Source organism: Cupressus sempervirens, chromosome 4, assembly GCF_028749045.1.
Source record: "Cupressus sempervirens isolate cs-2001-9-10 chromosome 4, ASM2874904v1, whole genome shotgun sequence".
Lineage (NCBI taxonomy): Eukaryota > Viridiplantae > Streptophyta > Pinopsida > Cupressales > Cupressaceae > Cupressus > Cupressus sempervirens.
In genome coordinates, this window is record NC_143121.1 from 545026820 (window position 1) to 545045615 (window position 18796).

The following is an 18796-nucleotide window of genomic DNA, read 5'->3' on the forward strand; positions in this document are numbered from 1 at the left end:
GCAAAGTTTAAAAAAAATTAAAAATTCAAATACAAAGTATAATTTGAACTTATGCATTACATGAAGTTTTTAGGAACAAGTTATATCAAATAGTAAAAAATAAACATCAATGTAAAATTAATAATAAATATATTTAAAATAAGAAATCAAAAATATTTAATAGATTGTAATAATTAATATTGATTAGACATGTTGTGTGAGGTGGAAGATAAGATAATTGGAAAAATAAAATCTTATCAACTTGTCACAAATGTGGAAAAGATAAAGTTATAATTAATACATTCATTAATGCAAGATGAAGTTGTTAGAAAATATTTGTATTTTTTGTTGAAGAAAATTAATTTTCTCCCTCACAAAAAATAGTATGGACCAATAGAATGGATGAAAAATGCAATTTATAAATTCATGAAAAATTAGAAAAAGATATAAACATTTGAAATCTCATATAATCTTTAAAATTCTTAGATTTGATTAAATTAAAAATATTTAACAGATTGTGATAATTAATATTGATTAGACATGTGTGAGGTGGAAGATAAAATAATTGAAAAAATAAAATCTTATCAACTTGTCACAAGTGTGGAAAAGATAAAGTTATAATTAATACATTTATTAATGCAAGATGAAGTTGTTAGAAAATATTTGTATTTTTTGTTGCAGAAAATTAATTTTCTGCCCCACCAAAAATAATATGGACCAATAGAATGGATGAAAAATGTGATTTATAAATTAATGAAAAATTAGAAAAAAATATAAACATTTGAAATCTCATATAATCTTTAAAATTTTTAGATTTGATTGGTCAGTGTTAATGTCATATTTGGATTGACATGAATGCATAAGTATTCCTTTTTTTTCACAAGGAACTAATAATAATAATTTGAATTTGATTTTATTATAATATTCAATACAACGATACCATTAAAAATATATAAAACTATGGGCTGAATTTCATTTCCTCATTTTTAGTCTGATTTTCCGTTCATTTGTATTGGCTCCCAATGATTTTCCCGGTAGTAGTTTTACTATGTCGTCACACAAATTGCATTGTAAATGACATGCATTCGAGTTGTTGCCTTTTTATTGTGTTGTCACACAAATTGCATTGTAAATGGCATGCACGGCAGCGTGTAGCACATGTCTCATGTATGTGACGCCGACGTTTCTGTTCCTCCTTTTCCCGACTCTCTTCCATGTTTTCTTGAGGTTCTACGAGGTTACTAATACTTTATTATGGCTTTACCACTGCAGACAATTCCTTCACCTCCACCCGCATCGACTTATCTGACTTAGCACTGTTCCGGGTATATTGCATTGTGGTCTGCATCTCAGCTCTGTCTCCGATTCAGAGGTATGCTACTTGATCGTCATTCATTATTATTATACATAATGTTTAGGGTTAGTCAGAATATTTTATCATTTCTGAACTGTGTTCAATTTTACAGTCCTCTAGTTTGCGCAAAATGATCTCTTTCCCCTGTTGAAATGATTTGATGGACAAAACCGCTCATGGGCTGGCTTAAAAATCTTCAACTTTGATTTTTCTGGCTTCTTTGAAAATCAGTTGTATAAACACCTTCATAGCCCAATGCCATTCTGTATTTTCATTTTCGAAGTGGGCTTTGACCAAATGTGATGGATATGTGTTTTTTTCCCCTTTGTCAAAGGTATCTTTCTGCCACACCTCTGTTTGTGACTTTGTGTTCTTGGAATGTCTCCATAGCCATGGCCTCATCTGCTTGATTGAGGGTTTGAAAACTCCTTTTCCATGCCCAAGTCGAAGTCTGTGTTGTAATCCCAGCCTATGCCGAAATGGGAGGACTGGAAGAAGGTATGTACATCCACCAAAGCGTATAGTATATGAGAAATTTTTATATATAATAATTACAAGCGCTCTGGTAGACATGGAAGTAAAAAGACAAGTCAACGTCAACCTACTCCAACTACTGAGAGCGACAGTCCTTGTAACAGTCATACATTGTTTGTTTTAGGAGTGAGAGTTCTAACTTGGTACACCATTCACAGGTCAGTTTGTGTATCCTGATAAACTGCTGCAACACATATCTAGTTCTCCTTATAAATAAGCATAAAGTTCACACAGGAATGTCGGAAGGAAACCTAAGACATAAAGAATTTGAAATTAAAAAAGATGGAGAGGGTGTGCGGAACAGGAGCTCAAGGCTTCATTGCTTCCTGGCTTGTGAAGATGCTCTTGAGCAGAGGTTCAGTATTGGCATTTGATTGCATTCAAATATTTCCTTTTAATCTGAAATTTTTAGGCTGTAGGAAGAAGACCACCTCCTCCCTGCATTTTCACATTTTAGATATTAGTAATAGAAATGTATGGAAATAGGAAAAAAATGAGATATACAATTAATACATCAAAGAAAGGTACAACACATTAGGAGATAATTGTTAAAATATATATATATGTATATATACTTTAATTAAAAAATATATATTTTATAACATTCCTGTGGCTTGTCTTGAATGGGAGAAACTTTATTTAGGATTAGTTTTTATAATTTAATAATTTGAAATAAATATTCCATTTGTGGCGCATTAAACTTAAAACATGAAACTCACATAACGATTCCTAATCACCCTTACACCATTTCGACTTTTAGAATCAATTATAACATATATCAATCCAATTCAAGTAATCCTCAATCCAACGTTAGGTCATGGAGTAGTTGTTAACTCATCTCAGTCAAAATGACAAAGTAATAAAATAGTAAACAATTATAGATAAACAAATTATTAAGTAATAAACCTTTATTCCCAGAAATCCAAGATGATGCAAGAGCTGAAAGAGAATGATTTTTAACGTTAAGTCTTGTTGGTAGGCTCTGTACAGAAAATGATAAAATTAATAATTACTAATTTAAGCAACTGCTTCAATTGATTTTTAGTTCAAATAAAACTTTTCAAACTTTGTTTGTTGTAATGGTTTAGGATTTCATGGATCCAATCATGATTGAATTTGTAAAAATCTATTAGATCACATGCAATATCATCATATAATGGGTAGATTAGAAGGAAAATGTCTTCACTTTATATTTCTTCTAGGTTACACAGGTTACAAGCTCATTTTCTCACTGTGCTTTCGGAAGCATTTATCAAATAATCTCAGCAAGTAGCATATTTGAGTTGGTTCTTATTTTTGTGATCCTTAAATTCTTCTTCATTCAGTTTTCTTTTCTCAGATTTGTAAGATTAATTTGTCCATAACTGTTGCAGGCAAGGGAAATCTGTGGGAATTCGTGATCCTAGGCAAAGGAAACCTGACGAAATTTGTGATCCTCAACGAAGTGTAAGTAGGTATTTCTCTTTCTGTTCCTGGTGTTTGCATAAACTTCTAATTGTGCATTCCTTTAGATTTTCAATTACTTTTATTGAATAAAATGTGTACATTGTTGTTTCTAATAAAGCATGCTGAGCCTCCATAAGTAATCTGCACCTTACATTGGTGTTGACTGAGTTAATTTAGGCTTAGTTTTCAAATATAGATTTCGCAATAAAATCAATTTCACTTTCCCTTGTAAAAGAACAATTTTACAGAGCATCCTCTGTTATTGAACAGAGTTCTTTTTAAATTTCCTGTATTTTGCTTTGTTAAAGAATTGTTTATAAGCTCCTATTTGATTTCTACACACGCCAGCCTGTGTTATACCTACTATGCTTTCCCACAGCTAAGAAAAATTCCCATCTCCAATCTTCTCAGTTGCAGTTCAGGTCATTATTTATGCTGATTTTTGAGTGTTTGCCTGATTTCGACTACAGCAGGCATTCTCTTCTCTTGGGATAGGTTTTATCTTTTACATGCATTGTTTGTCATTTGTTTCATAATGTTAAATGGTTATCAAAGGAAATTGAAAGAAATATCATTGTTATGAGCATGAATTTGACTGACAGGCGTAGAAAGACAGAGGGATAAGGTATCATTTTCCTTAGATAGTTCAAATTTTTCTTATTTACAATAGGTAATGGATCAATTTCCTTGAAAATGTTTAGGCATTTGTGAAAAGATAGTTCTGAAATTTTCATTTATACTGATATATGTCTGGCAGCGGTACTTATCCAAGTCTTATTTGTTGTTCTGTTTGTTCTCATAAATTATATTGCGAATCATCTTTGCCGGTCTAATTGTTTCAACTTTGCATTGGTTTCTACCTTTCATCTTTATCAATCTTATTATCAATCATAATTTATTTGAAGCTTTTGATATTGTTACAACTCACTACAAATGTTTGTAAAATCCCACTATGTATATGTATCTATTCTTTCCATATTATTTGTTAAAGCTTATGCTTTAGTTGCCAATCCCTTGCATTTATTCCTAATGAGCATCAGGGATGTTGCAATATCTAACTGAATCACTATGCCTTTATGCTTTAATACCCAATAAATATCCCCTACAACTATGGTTTGAAGCACGCTCATAGTCCTATTTGGTTTCAAAGCTTCTACTTTAACGCAAGTAGGGAGAATGTTGAAAAGGCTTGTAGAATTTTCTTTGCATCTTCCAAATTGGCTTTGGCTTGAAAGTCTAAAGCCTTTTCAAAATCTTACTCAAGTAGATCTAGAGCATTTTTTAGTTTGAGTCCTTTTATAATAGAGCCAATGTTTCTCACATTAAAAGAAAAGAGCATCAAAAATGCAATTCGAGCTTTAATATTATTGAAATTGAATTAGAGATTTCTTTCCTCAAATTTAATGAAGTTGAATTTTTAAGTAGATCTAGAACATTTTTTAGTTTGAGTCCTTTTATAATAGAGCCAATGTTTTTCACACCATTTTAATTGCATATTTAATTTTTATTATTCTCACTTTTTATTCAAGCATGTTGAGTGTTGGTAAGTAGGAGATATTTTCTACAGGTTTTGAATTGTGATATTACTATCGAAGTTGACTTGTGTACTTTTTTGCATCAATCTCATTGATCTCTTAGAGTTTTACATGAATTCATCTCGTATAAATGAATGGAATAGTTAGCCCCTCATTACATCTAGGCTATGCCTTTTTGAAGCAACCTAAGAGCCCATCCTAATACTACTTTATCTTGAGCAGGCTTAACCACAAAATTTCCTCCCTGGTTAAACCCTTACTTAAAATAGCAACAACAAAATTACCTATCCATAGATAGTGACTTAAATATTTGTGTAATATATAGCAATAGGAAATGTTGATCATGATCAATATAAAGCATTTACATTGCATTGTGGCAGGAGTACGTAAAATTGCCACAACAAAATTAACTGATTTTCAATGGAACAAGTGAACTCTTCTATGATTAGACTGGATGGCTGTGACAGTAAGTAATACAACTAACTACAAAAAAGAGAGCAGAAATATCTCTATGTAGCCAAGATCATGAAATAGGACTTCGACATTGAAAGATATTCTACCAACGTGAGATCTGAGTTACTCATTCTAATGAATTGCTAAATTATTCAATAGTTTCAACTGAAAGCTGATTGTATATATAGAGGAAATGCTCTATCTGATTCAATAGTTTCAATTGAATGTTGATTGCATATATAGAGTAAATGGTCTATATATGAAGGCCAAGTGGAGTAACTACTAAAAATATGTAGGATACAAATTATTTTCTTCCAACATCCACGATCATCAACCAAGAAAATAGGCAAAAACTTCCTGGAGCCCTTCTCATTCTATCTATTATTCCTATTCCTATTTATAGACCAATAACAACTTTAAAAATCATTGAATTTTAAATTATAACAGATACTAAATCAAACTAGAAATATGAATATTAAATGAAGAATGAAAAGTGTTCGGGTTCCCTTCCTCTTTGTTTCGTGTTCAACAGGGACCCTCGCTTTTGTTGCCTATGTTGTATATCTTTCCTCATCATCTTTGTGTGTTGTCCCAAAGCCACAATCACAACGTGGGCAAATGATAGCTGTCCTTGGGTGGCTCACGGTAATTGCAGATTGCTGTGTAGAAGACGTGGCTTCCCAAATTCCTTAGCACGAGTTGCTGACTTGTAATGCAAGCTACTCACAAAACTACATCTATCACAAGCTGAAGCTTTTTAGCAACAACGTAAGGTTTAAATTGGTTTGCATCAAAAAGGAAAGAGGATGCAAAATAGTCAAATTGCCATTGCAAATAACTTCATGAAATGAGTAAATACGTGGAGAAGTTCGCTAGAGTTGTCTTATTTAGTGATCTGTTCCATCTCAAGAGCAGGCCAGGCCGCCATTCTATTCTTCAAATGTGCACGAGGGGTTACACATAATTCCTAAATATAGATTCTGAAAATCAGATTCCTGATGCATGTCATGCCCTGCCAATGTATGCTGCTCTTCTTACCTTGATGTGCAGACTTTATGCTTAAGCTCCTTTTGGTCTGTCATCTCCATCTTGGTCTTTTTGATGTAATTATTGACCTGCACAACAATAGGAATGTGAAATGTGGAGTAATATTGTCATAAGGAACAGGGGTTTGACAGGTATAGGCATACGAATCAGTAAGTTATAAAACGTTTGGTGTCAAAACAGTCTTTACGATTAAGCCAGATGCAAGAATAAGTACATGAATATAACTAAGTTGCATAAACTTCCATTACTTGCAAGTACATAAACAATTGGACAATTGAACAATTACAAACAAGTTGAAATGACTAATAAAAAACTACTGCATTCATGGTGCCTGTTACATCCCAATTTTTGACATAGCTTGAAATATAGCCGTTGAGGTTTACATGAAGTCGGTTGGCAATTTAATTTGATATAATCTGGCGAAATGGTAAGTTAGTTTGTTGTTATGATTTCAAGTGCAGATGACATGTTAGTTGATCGTTAATCGCGAATTCATGGAATTAAGATGAAAGGTTAATTGTTATGATTATTTATGAATAAATAATTTAATTATTGAGAAATTCATTGCAGGAAGCATGTCTAAGGGGTGGAAGCATTGTCAAAAAAGAATTAGGCAGGGCATCACAATCACTGGACAGATAAGTAGAGGACCTAGCGATTTGAAATAGGATACATCTGCGGGACTTGCATGAGTTATTTAATAATTTTAATTAAAATAATTGAGTTTAAATATAAAACGTATCTTAAAAGATTTTAGTTTATCCTTCGTTATATTTTTTTAATAAATATTTAATTACGCGCTTTTAAATATAAAATGATTTGGCACCATTATCTTTTGATAATTTAATATTTTTACATTATAATAATGTTTAAATTATAATAATAATATTATTATATCTTCAAATTTTTAATCTTCCAATTGTTTCCAATAGTCAATTTAATAATTGGAATTCTAATGGTCATCTTAGGAATTCAAAGGGATTCTTGTAACTGATGAAGCCGTAGAGTCAGGCTCTTATATATTTCTTTGTTTCCCATTACCGTAGCATTCATTCAACTATTTTCCTTCAGCATTCCAAGCCGTTACGGCGGGTGACCCAAAAGATGACAGAGCTTTGAAATTGAACTCATTTACGCCTGGACTTTCCTTATCACATTTGCTATGGATCTCAGACTAGAAAAAAAGGAATTCAACCAAATGCAAAGCAATCAAAATCATTAGAGGAGTCACGTAAGGTGCCTATTGCAGCTTGTCTTTTACTTTCTTTAAAGTTTGATGAACAACAAACCAAGTCTAGATATATACTCTTAAGTTCTGCCGGTTCTCAGTTCTCCAAATTCACATGGTAGCAACAATAGTAAGAAGATTATAATACCGTTTCCGAGTCAAGGTAACAGATAGTTACTTTCGAATGCAAGAATGATAAGTAGAAATTGAAAGATATATACATTCGATTCTGAATCATATAATGGATAACCTTGTTTTGTAGTCTAACAAATAAGTTTAAAATCCAAAATACTTCCTATCATGTTTTTCCTTGTATTTAATTCATTGAGTCTGAGGTATGGATATAGAATACCATTATTATGCTGTGTTGCAAACATTGTTTTCCTTACATTTAAATCACTAAGTCCGTAGCATAGGTAAAGAATACCACTATCATACGTTGGGTTACAACTCATGCTAAACCATGCATCAAAATCATTGAATCTATTTAGAGCATCATTATCTTAAGCCGTGTTGCAAATCATGTGTTACCTTGTTTTTTAATTGCTGGGTCTGCAACATGAGTATAGAATACCACACCCTTAGTGTCGTGTTACAATTCATGTTTCCTTATTCCCTTTCCATGTCAATAACTCAAAGATTCCTTAACATTGTATATGGGTTTGATTCAGATTCAAGAAAACAAATAACAGAATAAGGATATTGCATTGTAATAATGTTTTTATTTTTATTTTTATATCTCTTTTAGCCATGGTCGTATACCAATCTTATATCTCTGTTCAAGATATAAAAGCATCCTCTTATAAGATAATATTATAAACAACTAGAACTTCATCAAATAATCAAGATGGAGAAGGTGTAAATCGACTCCCATAGCATTGATCTAGTTATAGGATCGTTTTTCACCCTAATTTCCGAATATGTATTACTTTGTAGATTCTTTTTAATAACTTTCTTTCTTGATAAAAGATAATATACAGTATGGAATATTCTTTCAGTTTGAATTGAATATCAAAACAGAGTACCAAGGAAATTCACGAGGCTAAGAGCCAGAATAAGGTAAATAAGGTACAAGACATAATAGTAAAGGTTAATTGTTCAGGCACCAAGGAGTCACTGGCCTGATGGCTTGATTATGGTGTGGAGGTGTAGATGAACTTGTCAAAAAGAAATACAAGAATGTTGACATTTTGAGATCTCTTAAGAACATAATCATAGTTTTATGAAATGATGGTTGTATGTAATCTTCTTGACTATACGAAGGAGCTGTCTGCTCTGAGAATCCTAAATACTTGGGACTCACCTGGTTGTGAAACCAAGAAGATGGGTGATGAGGTAAGAAAGGAATCCTCAATAGTATGAATCAGTATCAGTTATGACATTCAATATTTACCATTTAAACAAATTAATAACTCATGCATATTCCTGTTATGGTGATCTCTTGCTGCCAAGTCGTATGGCATGTTTAAAGATGTTCCCCGTAAATTCCGGGTAGGGAGGGCCTTTCTTGTTAGAGATTGTATGGGGATATGTTGTGGTCCGAGGTTGAACATTGTTTTCCTTACATTTAAATTGCCGAGTCTGTAGCATAGGTAAAGAATACCGCTATCATACGTTGGGTTACAACTCATGTTAAACCATGCATCAAAACCATTGAGTCTATTCAGAGCATCACTATCTTAAGCCGTGCTGCAAATCATGTGTTACCTTTTTTTTAATTGCTGGGTCTGCAACATGAGTACAGAATACCGCACCCTTAGTGTCATGTTACAGTTCATGTTTCCTTATTCCCTTTCCATGTCAATAACTCAAAGATTCCTTAACATTGTATATGGGTTTGATTCAGATTCAAGAAAACAAATAACAAAATAAGGATATTGCATTGTAATAATGTTTTTATTTTTATTTTTATATCTCTTTTAGCCATCATCGTATACCAATCTTATATCTTTGTTCAAGATATAAAGCATCCTCTTAGAAGATAATATTATAAACAACGAGAACTTCATCAAATAATCAAGATGGAGAAGGTGTAAATCAACTACCATAGCATTGCTCCAGTTATAGGATTGTTTTTCACCCTAATTTCCGAATATGTATTACTCTGTAGATTCTTTTCAATAACTTTCTTTCTTCATAAAAGATAATATACAGTATGGAATATTGTTTCAATTTGAATTGAATATCAAAACAAAGTACCAAGGAAATTCACCAGGCTAAGAGCCAGAATAAGGTAAATAAGGTACAAGACATAATAGTAAAGGTTAATTGTTCAGGCACCAAGGAGTCATTGGCTTGATGGCCTGATCATGGTGTGGAGGTGTAGATGAACTTGTTAAAAAGAAATACAAGAATGTTGACATTTTGAGATCTTTTAAGAACATAATCATAGTTTTATGAAATGATGGTTGCATGTAATCTTCTTGAATATACGAAGGAGCTGTCTGCTTTGAGAATCCCGAATACCTGGGACTCACTCGATTGTGAAACCAAGAAGATGGGTGATGAGGTAAGAAAGGAATCCTCAATAGTATGAATCAGTATCAGTTATGACATTCAATATTTACCATTTAAACAAATTAATAACTCATGCATATTCCTGTTATGGTGATATCCTGCTGCCAAGTCGTATGGTGTGTTTAAAGATGTTTCGTGTCAATTTTGGGTAGGGAGGGTCTTTCTCATTAGAGATCGTGTGGGGATATCTTGTGGTCCGAGGTTGGGTGGTTAAGCCCCTGAAAATGTTTCACCTCACTCAAGATGTCGGAGATGAGACAAACAGAGATAAGTTATGCATTCAATTGTTTATTAGAAACAGGTATTATCATTTTTATTTATGAGGAGGTAAGATTGAATTGAGTTAAATCATTGTTATCATTATTTTACACCTGGATAGATTGTGATTTGTTTTCATTTATATGAATATTGAATATAAGTATAATTCTAATCTTGAGTTACTGTCATAGATAAGTAATCGAAAGGAAAAGAAATTCGAAGCCCTAATTAATTGTATGACAATTGGAACCTTAAATGATATAGTGGTAATGGAAGCCCTAATTGAATCTGTCGTTGTGGAAGCCCTAGATTAAATCCGTCGTCGCGGATGCCCTAAATTGAATCCGTGGTCGCGGAAGCCCTAAGTGGTAAAGCGTTTTCAGGAGTCCTAAATGAACTGATGGTAATTGATGCCCTAATTGGTACAGTGATTTGTGATGTCGTAATTTAAATTATAATGGTATTTAGTTGTAATCATCTTATGATTTTGAGATAGGGGTTTTTAGATGATAGTCGACTTGTGAAATTGTTATAGTGTATTTGTGGACTAACCCAGGTGGTTGCAAAAGCATCGCTAGTTGATTTGAACTCAGTTGTTTTGAGGCATGTGATTTCAATTTCTGAAGTAATTTCATTTAATGGTATTTCAAGTTTCTAGTTAAGAAAATTTGTCTAACTGATTTTAATAGTAAATCATATTCACATGAACATGAATGATGTAACTGCCTTCCTATGAAATGAAGTAATAACTGTTTACTTGAGTATGTTAAATGTTAATTTAGACCCGGGAAAATCAGGATGTTATGGTGCCAAGCTTTAAAACTTTACAAAATGCTAATATAAATATTGATAATTTGTTTCTCTATATGTCATATTTTCAGTTTAAGAACCCAGATGCCAGAAACTATAGTAAAAGCTCAAAGTCCAAATTTTAGAGTTAGACAGAATATAGAATCTACAAGTGCATCAAATTAAATTCAGATTGACCAAGATTGGTGATCTGAATTAGGATATTAATCTTCCCATCTTTTGAGTTATACGATGTTTGTAGTGAGAGTTGAGCTGAGGCTGCTACTTTGACCATGGCCAATAATCAATAAGCCTATGCCTGAAAATTCTGGCATTTCCTTTGCATTCTCTTGGAACATCTGAATGGGAACTTATGTGCATGTTATCTTGTGACATACTTTAATTCCAAGTACATTTTGAACCTTATTTTAGAATATTGACACGTTCTTCTATCTATTGGTAAGAGTCTGAAAAGATAACAAAAATAGAAGAAGTGCATTCAACAGGCCCATAATTGATCTAATATGCTCTGATAAGAACTTCTGGGTAAGGAAAGGATAAGCCTTACATTAATCTTTGAGAACTAATTTTATAGCTCTTTCAACAGAACAATACAAATAAAAGACATTACACAAAACTTTAGGTTATGAGATAATTATAGCCCTCATAAATGATCTTTGTCTACAATGTTATTACATATGAATTATTTTTCCCTAGGCTCAACATATAAAGGGCTTATTATATAATTTATAGCATATAAATTACATTACAAGTACAAGAATGCTAAAGAAATGTTAAGGATTTGGAACCATTTTATTTGTTGATGTTTTGATAGCTTTGGTAGGATAAACCTGTGAAGTCAAAAGAAATTAATATAATCACAATGATATATATATATATATAAGTATTAATTAATGTCATTATATTTATCATATTGTTGAATACAGATGTCCTGAAGGGACATGTCTATTTTCTTGGTTTATTCCTCATACAAGTACAAGGACGCTGCTATTTGGAAAAAATATACTAAAAATAAATGGCAATGTTAGTACATTTGCAGCATCCTGATAATTACCATGGTATCAAAGTAGGTCTTTTGTTGGAATGATTAACCGCACAATCTGACTGTAAACAACTGTCAAAAATTGTTGCTACTTTTCCGTAATGACTGAAATAATAAATATTTATTTGGCAAGTTAAATATTTAAAGTTCAGTCTCAGGGAAAGCCTCTGTAGAATTAATTATTCGAAGGGACAATAATATTTCCCTACATGGAAGTTTCACATATTTTTGGGATTTATCTAAAATTAGTTTCAGACGGGTCAATATATATTTCTAATTACTGTGAAAGTAGAATTATGATTTTACATTGCTAAACAATATTATGAGCAGTGATAATTATCGGTGGAGGGAATAATTCATAGTGTCGTGTCCAAGGATTTCAGGCTTTCCCTCTGCCGTAGAGATTGTTAGACATCCAAAGCATTACATATCTGACTTCGTTGGGCTGCTGTTATTATTTGAAACTTATACAACTTTTAGTTGGCGATCCATATTCATTTTGGCAAATCATTTGGTATTATTGAATAACAATATCAATTAGGTTGAAGCAATATTATCAGTTTTGATATTAATAGGTTGAACACATTGGTCACTCAACTAATAGTGGAGTAAATATTTGTGATACATTGTGATATTGGAGACGGAGATTGGTTGAGAAAATATGACCGGATATAGTATCGAGCTTTCTGAAAATACGAATGTAATGCGATATTATTTGATCAACACCGTAAATGACAAAATGATATCTCATGGAGTACTTTATATGGAGCAATTGATATGAATATGCCTTTGCATGGATGATATGGCTAGCTCAATGGCTCGTAGGAAATATGTGTTCGTGGTCTGATTGGATGCATAGCTACTTGGTGTCCCATTAATGTGGGTTGAAGTCAGATTCATTGCTGCGATGAGCACTTGGGAAAGTTGGCTTCTTGTAAATTGTGTGCTTTGAAGACAATAGAGTTAAACTCCTAGACAGAAATGTCGCACATTCTCGAAATAGAAATCTTTTTGAATTGAGGCTACCATATGGATGGTGGACCCAGCACTTCGAAAGTATAGATGGCCAGTGTCAACCCAAATGATATTCAAAATTTTAAACATCAATGAACACATAAGAATAAGGTAATACATATATATTTTCTCATAAGGTAAGTATGCTTTATTAAATTGAAATATTATAAATAACATGATAAAGGGAGAAATTCCTAATATTATTATTAGGAATATAAAATGGAATGAAATTCATAATTGAATATAAGTCTATATATGAATTTATACAATTGAGAATTATAATGTGAATCATGGTTATAATGAGATTTTTGTTGTTGTTATTAAAAGACATGAGTTAAACTACTAACATTTTTTATTTTTCTATAAGAGCTATGTGCCTTGATCTTTTCTTCTGAGAATGTTACTGTAGGAAGATGGAGATTGAGATTTAGAGGGAGCTTGACATTTCATTAGAGACAACCTTGAATGAGATGGAACAAATAGAGGATATGATTCAACCTTCAGTTATCCAGATGGAGTAAACCATGTTGAGATGGATTATCCAAGGACTGTGATTCATAAATATTCCTTGAGAGTATGTGACTTTTATGGGCCTACGGCTTGTATACATCATGAGGAAATGACGTCTTCCAAATGATGTCACTTGTATTTGAAGAAGTTGTTATAAGGTGATGATCTTACAATAACTTGTATTATGAGATCAACAAATTGAGTAAATGGTGAATATCTTGATTCTCAACATTCTAGGAGACCATTGCTCAGAATATTTGGTGAATATCATTGATATTGTGGGAGGCCAATAGTCTTGATAACAGATGTGATATCAAACCTTATTTTGAGTAATTGGTGAATATCGTATGATATTCTACGAGACCAATACTCGTGATGTCAAATATGATATCACACCTTATTTGAGTACTTGGTGAATATCAGATGACGATATTTTCAGAGGCCAATACTCTTGATATCAGATGTGATATTTAAACCTTTTGAGTACTTGGTGAATATTGTTGATATTGTGGGAGGCCAATACTTGTAATATCATTTGTGATATCAAAATGATAGATATCATTTGATCAAAATTTTTTTATTTAATTTTTTTTTTTGCCATACCTAATATTACCAATGGTGTAATACATGTCTTGTGTTTATCTTCCCTAGCTAAGAGGAAGTTTTGATGTTTTGATAGCTTTGGTAGGATAAACTTGTTAAGTCAAAAGAAATTAATATAATCACAATGTTATATTTATCATATTGTTGAATAGAGATGTCTTGAAGGGACATGTCTATTCTCTTGGTTTATTCCTCATACAAATACAAGGATGCTGTTATTTGAAAAACATATACTAAAAATAAATGGCAATGTTAGTACATTTGCAGCATCCTGATAATTTAACAATATTGCCCTAGTGAATTTCTCTCAATAGAGACAAAGAAGGAAAAAATAATCTTCGAGTTAGTGTGAAGACTTGGTAAGCTAACGAAGTTTCACATTGCAAAGTAGACAAAAAATTATTAATTCCAATCTCTTTCATGTTCTCATTAATGTTTTTTCTTTTAATTTTTAAATACTCTAATGGAGTTTCTATAGCACCCCCATCCTTGATATTAAAACAATTACAGAGCGGACTTTTTCACTTAGTAAAAGCTATCAAAAAATTCCTCCAAAAAGTAGACACCTACTAATAAAAGATAATACATCAGATTGTTAATAATTGCAATTGCAGCAAACCTCTCAAAACCCTAGACAACACACTCATGTAGACATCAAAACTGCCGTTAACATATACACAGAACAGTACAAAACATAGTAGCAAACTTGATGTGTTAAACATTACACCAATCCTCATTTCGCATTGCCACTTGGTGAGGCATGTCTTGTGTCAACCACCTCTACCTAAGCCTCATCTTCATTGATTGACCTTCCCCTTTGATTCTTGCTAGAGATGGAAACACAAGCCATAACAATTCTTTTGTCGGTGCCTTGATTTGAGTATGGAAGGAACACAAGAAATCTGAATGATCTAATCTTCCAACTCCTAGAAGCCTTCAAACATGATGGACATGCAAATCGGCCAAAACTTTACCATCAGATTTATAATAGGCATAGAAGACCCTTATCTTGCTCCTTAGGTCCTCATTCACATTAACTGGATCTGATTGGATGAGAAGATAAAGCTGAGCCTACACTCTTCAAGTGCTAGGGCTTGCAATTATTGTCCCACCTTCATACTTATATGTTGAACCTTCATACTAGAGAATCGATCTAGTAGAAAAAGTGAAAATGTCATACAATATTTTGGAGATAATCTGCAAGAATGGAGATAATACCCCCTTTAGTTGCAATTTTGGAGTGACAACCTTCCACTAGAGCTTGGTCCCTCACTCATACTTAGAAAACCCCTAGAGTAGTTGATTATTGACAAGCACAATACATTGCAAACATATATCAAAGATATGACCCCAAGACATTTGCACTCCATCTTGAAGCTCTAGTGGTTGCTCTCAATAATAAACCAGGAATATAACCCTAGGCTAATAGCAAATGCACACTGCAAGAAGCTTATGACCATCGCCTTTCTAACAAAATGGAATTGCATGCTTTTCAATCTTTTATAATAACATAAAAATTGTGTCATCTTCTTACAGAATGGCATTAAAGTGCCGTGCAAAGGCCAATCAACTTTATAATGTGCCAATTCTTTCACCCAAGACATTCGCTGTCAAAATTGGACTTATAGCTTTTGTGGCAATGTAAGTGCAATGCCAACAAGCTGCATTACGTTACTATGCAGTTGAGATGTCATGACAGAACACAAAGACTCTCAGGGTAGGTAACACCAATGCGCAAAGCATAGCAACACATCCAAAAGACTTAATTGTATTGTGTACTATGCACTCAAGATGTCATGACAGAACACAAAGACACTTGGGGTAGATAACACCAATGCACAAAGCATAGCAACACATGTAGAAGGCTTAACCATATTGTGTAATATGGTCACCAACAATGATAGAGTTTTCTCAATGATGGAAACTTGACAATAACCCATGATCATGCTCTGTTATCAATGCAAGAGTTGGAGTGAGACTAACACATTGCATCATTCCACATCCCAAGGTGACTCAATCAACATCCAAGAGGATGTGGAATCAACATCTAAACACTAAGACTACCCCCTCAAGTGGTAGGTCAAGAGGGAGATATGAAGTCTCAACCAATTGAATTCCCAACTAGTTGATTGGGTGCAAAGGCACAAAAACCAACATAGAGAAGTGGATAGCCTCAACCAATTTGATTGGGTGCAAAGACACAAAAACCAACATAGGTGATGGAGCTCTAATTTTAGAGGCTCCATTTTTGCATAAGATGAAGCTGATCCCTTGAGTGAGAGCGTCTCTCTAGCAAAGAAGGCACAATCGGTTTCAGAGAATGTTGCAGATGGGGCTATAGGAAAAGTCCCTGTTAGTGATAACAATAGAAAAGGTCTAGTTATAGATGAAAATGATGATGAAGAAGGAGACTCAAACTTAGATTTGACATGGGAAAATCTAGAAATTGGTAGAGTAACTCTTGATAAACAGTGTTAGTAAACATATTTGTCCTTGACTCTTAAATGCCAAAAAAGAAGAACAAACAAAACTAATAGTTGGATGAGTTATCATAGGCAAGTAACTCTCCTTTGAATTGAGAGGTATAGCACCCTCGTTGAAAGATTTAACCTGAAGATACCAAGGGTTTCTGACATTCATTCATAAGCATAAAATGAATGCGTTTGCTAGATTTATAGGTTAGAATAAAGAAAGAAAGATCAGCAAACAGCCACACAACCATTCATTCAATCCTTCCTTAAATCACAGATAAAATGAAGGATTACGTTATTTATTCTACAAACTATAAGCAACACAAGACTGCATCCAAAACACGAAAGATATGACCACATGATTAGTATCAATCCAAGAAAGATATATTCAGACTACACGATCTGAGAGATATAAACTTATCTTTGCTTTATACACAAAACAAAAGAAACCACATGATTTCCCTGTCCCTGTGATTACAATCAATATTTGCAGAAAAATAAATAACCTTCTCCTATCTCCCTATTACAACCATAAAATGTGCCCCTTTTCTAGCAGCCACATGACATGCAGAAAAAGGAGGACCCCTCTTACCTCATTTAATTCTCTATTTAACATCTTTACCTGTCCGTGACCCTTTAGTTACCAATGTAACTGATTCCTGGAATTAAAGCCTTTAATCACTTCTTAATGATAATTTGTTTTACTCCCTTCGAATCCTAATCCCTTTTCTTTAACATCTTGACCGTTTTAATGATATAATCCTTCATTGGGCTTCCTCTAATAATTAGGGAATTTGTAACTATAAATTACATGCCCATGTTGCATGACAGGTGTTATTATTCAACATTGGTATTTTAATGCACTGATATCTCCATTGGATTCGATATGAATGATTCCACAAGGTTTGCAACAACCTTATAAATATTGGCATTGGTGGAATCTCGACTCTTTGTTTCCAAAGATACAACTGACCTGGGGATGCTTTGTCATTTGGTATTAGTAACATTTGTATTCAAACATCTTTCACTTTCTTATTTGCATTGAGACACGTTATCATAGGATGCCATTATTCGTGATACCATATGACATTTGTGTATCAGATATTTGTTTTGCACCCTGCTTTTATAAGCAACCTTATCTTTGACCATTTCTGATAACATCATTCATCAGAGCAATCAACTTACCTATGATTCCAAACTATATGCCGAGAGTGGATCTTTGACGACGAGAATGCAGAATTCATGGTCGTGACTCTCACCTTGTTCGGTGTTGAGCATTAATTTAAGTTAAAACCATCGACCTTGAATATGTAAGCCATGCCTCCTTTGGGATTATCTTCTAATCAATCATCGATCGCCTTCACATGCTCTTTTCTGGCTGTCTCCATGTGTATTTCAATACGCCTTTGATACTTGGCAAACCATCTTGCACCGATTGTCGATATCCATCGGGTCTTGTCCTTTCAAGATTCAATATCTCTACCCCTCTACCGTAGCTTGGATTTTATCACGCTAGTGGCAACGGGCATTTTGTCAAACATTTTGATGAAAATCGTGCCTAAGGTGTTCCATGTCGTTGTTTTAATGGAATCTTCAAACCCAAAGCTTCAAGCTCATCAGTATTCTTTTAGACGATGCCTTCCTTTGACCATGCTATCAGATGGGTATGTGACGTTATGGGATGATTTTTTGATTAGAGATCTCACTCTTCCAATTATGCTTTGTATAATGATACGCCACCATTAGGGAATGGACCACACATTTTGCACAGGTAGTAATTTTGTCAAACATTTCACCTATGTCTCTTATACTTCTTAATTCTTGTGCTCAAACACGCTCGTGTGATACACTTGGTGATTCTCGGGTTTACAAGAGTCTTCTCCTATGATCCAATTGATCATATTCTTGTGTCGATAGTGCTCAATACGTATGTGCTCGGGCTGATCCATTCTTTTTATAGCTATGAGGCCCCTTTACTTTGGAATCTGCCTTTAT

The 18796-nt window shown here is 33.3% G+C and overlaps 1 protein-coding gene across 1 annotated transcript in view; it reads left to right on the forward strand.

Moving 5' to 3' along the window:
• Positions 1-1001: 1001 nt before the first annotated feature.
• The window catches only part of LOC149562344 (uncharacterized), a 32877-nt gene continuing 15082 nt past the window's right edge, over positions 1002-18796 (forward strand). The window contains exons 1-3 of the mRNA XM_089825870.1: positions 1002-1146; positions 1252-1351; positions 3241-3313. Of these exons, the coding sequence (XP_089681996.1) occupies positions 1002-1146; positions 1252-1351; positions 3241-3313 (318 nt within the window). The remainder of the gene's footprint in view (positions 1147-1251; positions 1352-3240; positions 3314-18796) is intronic.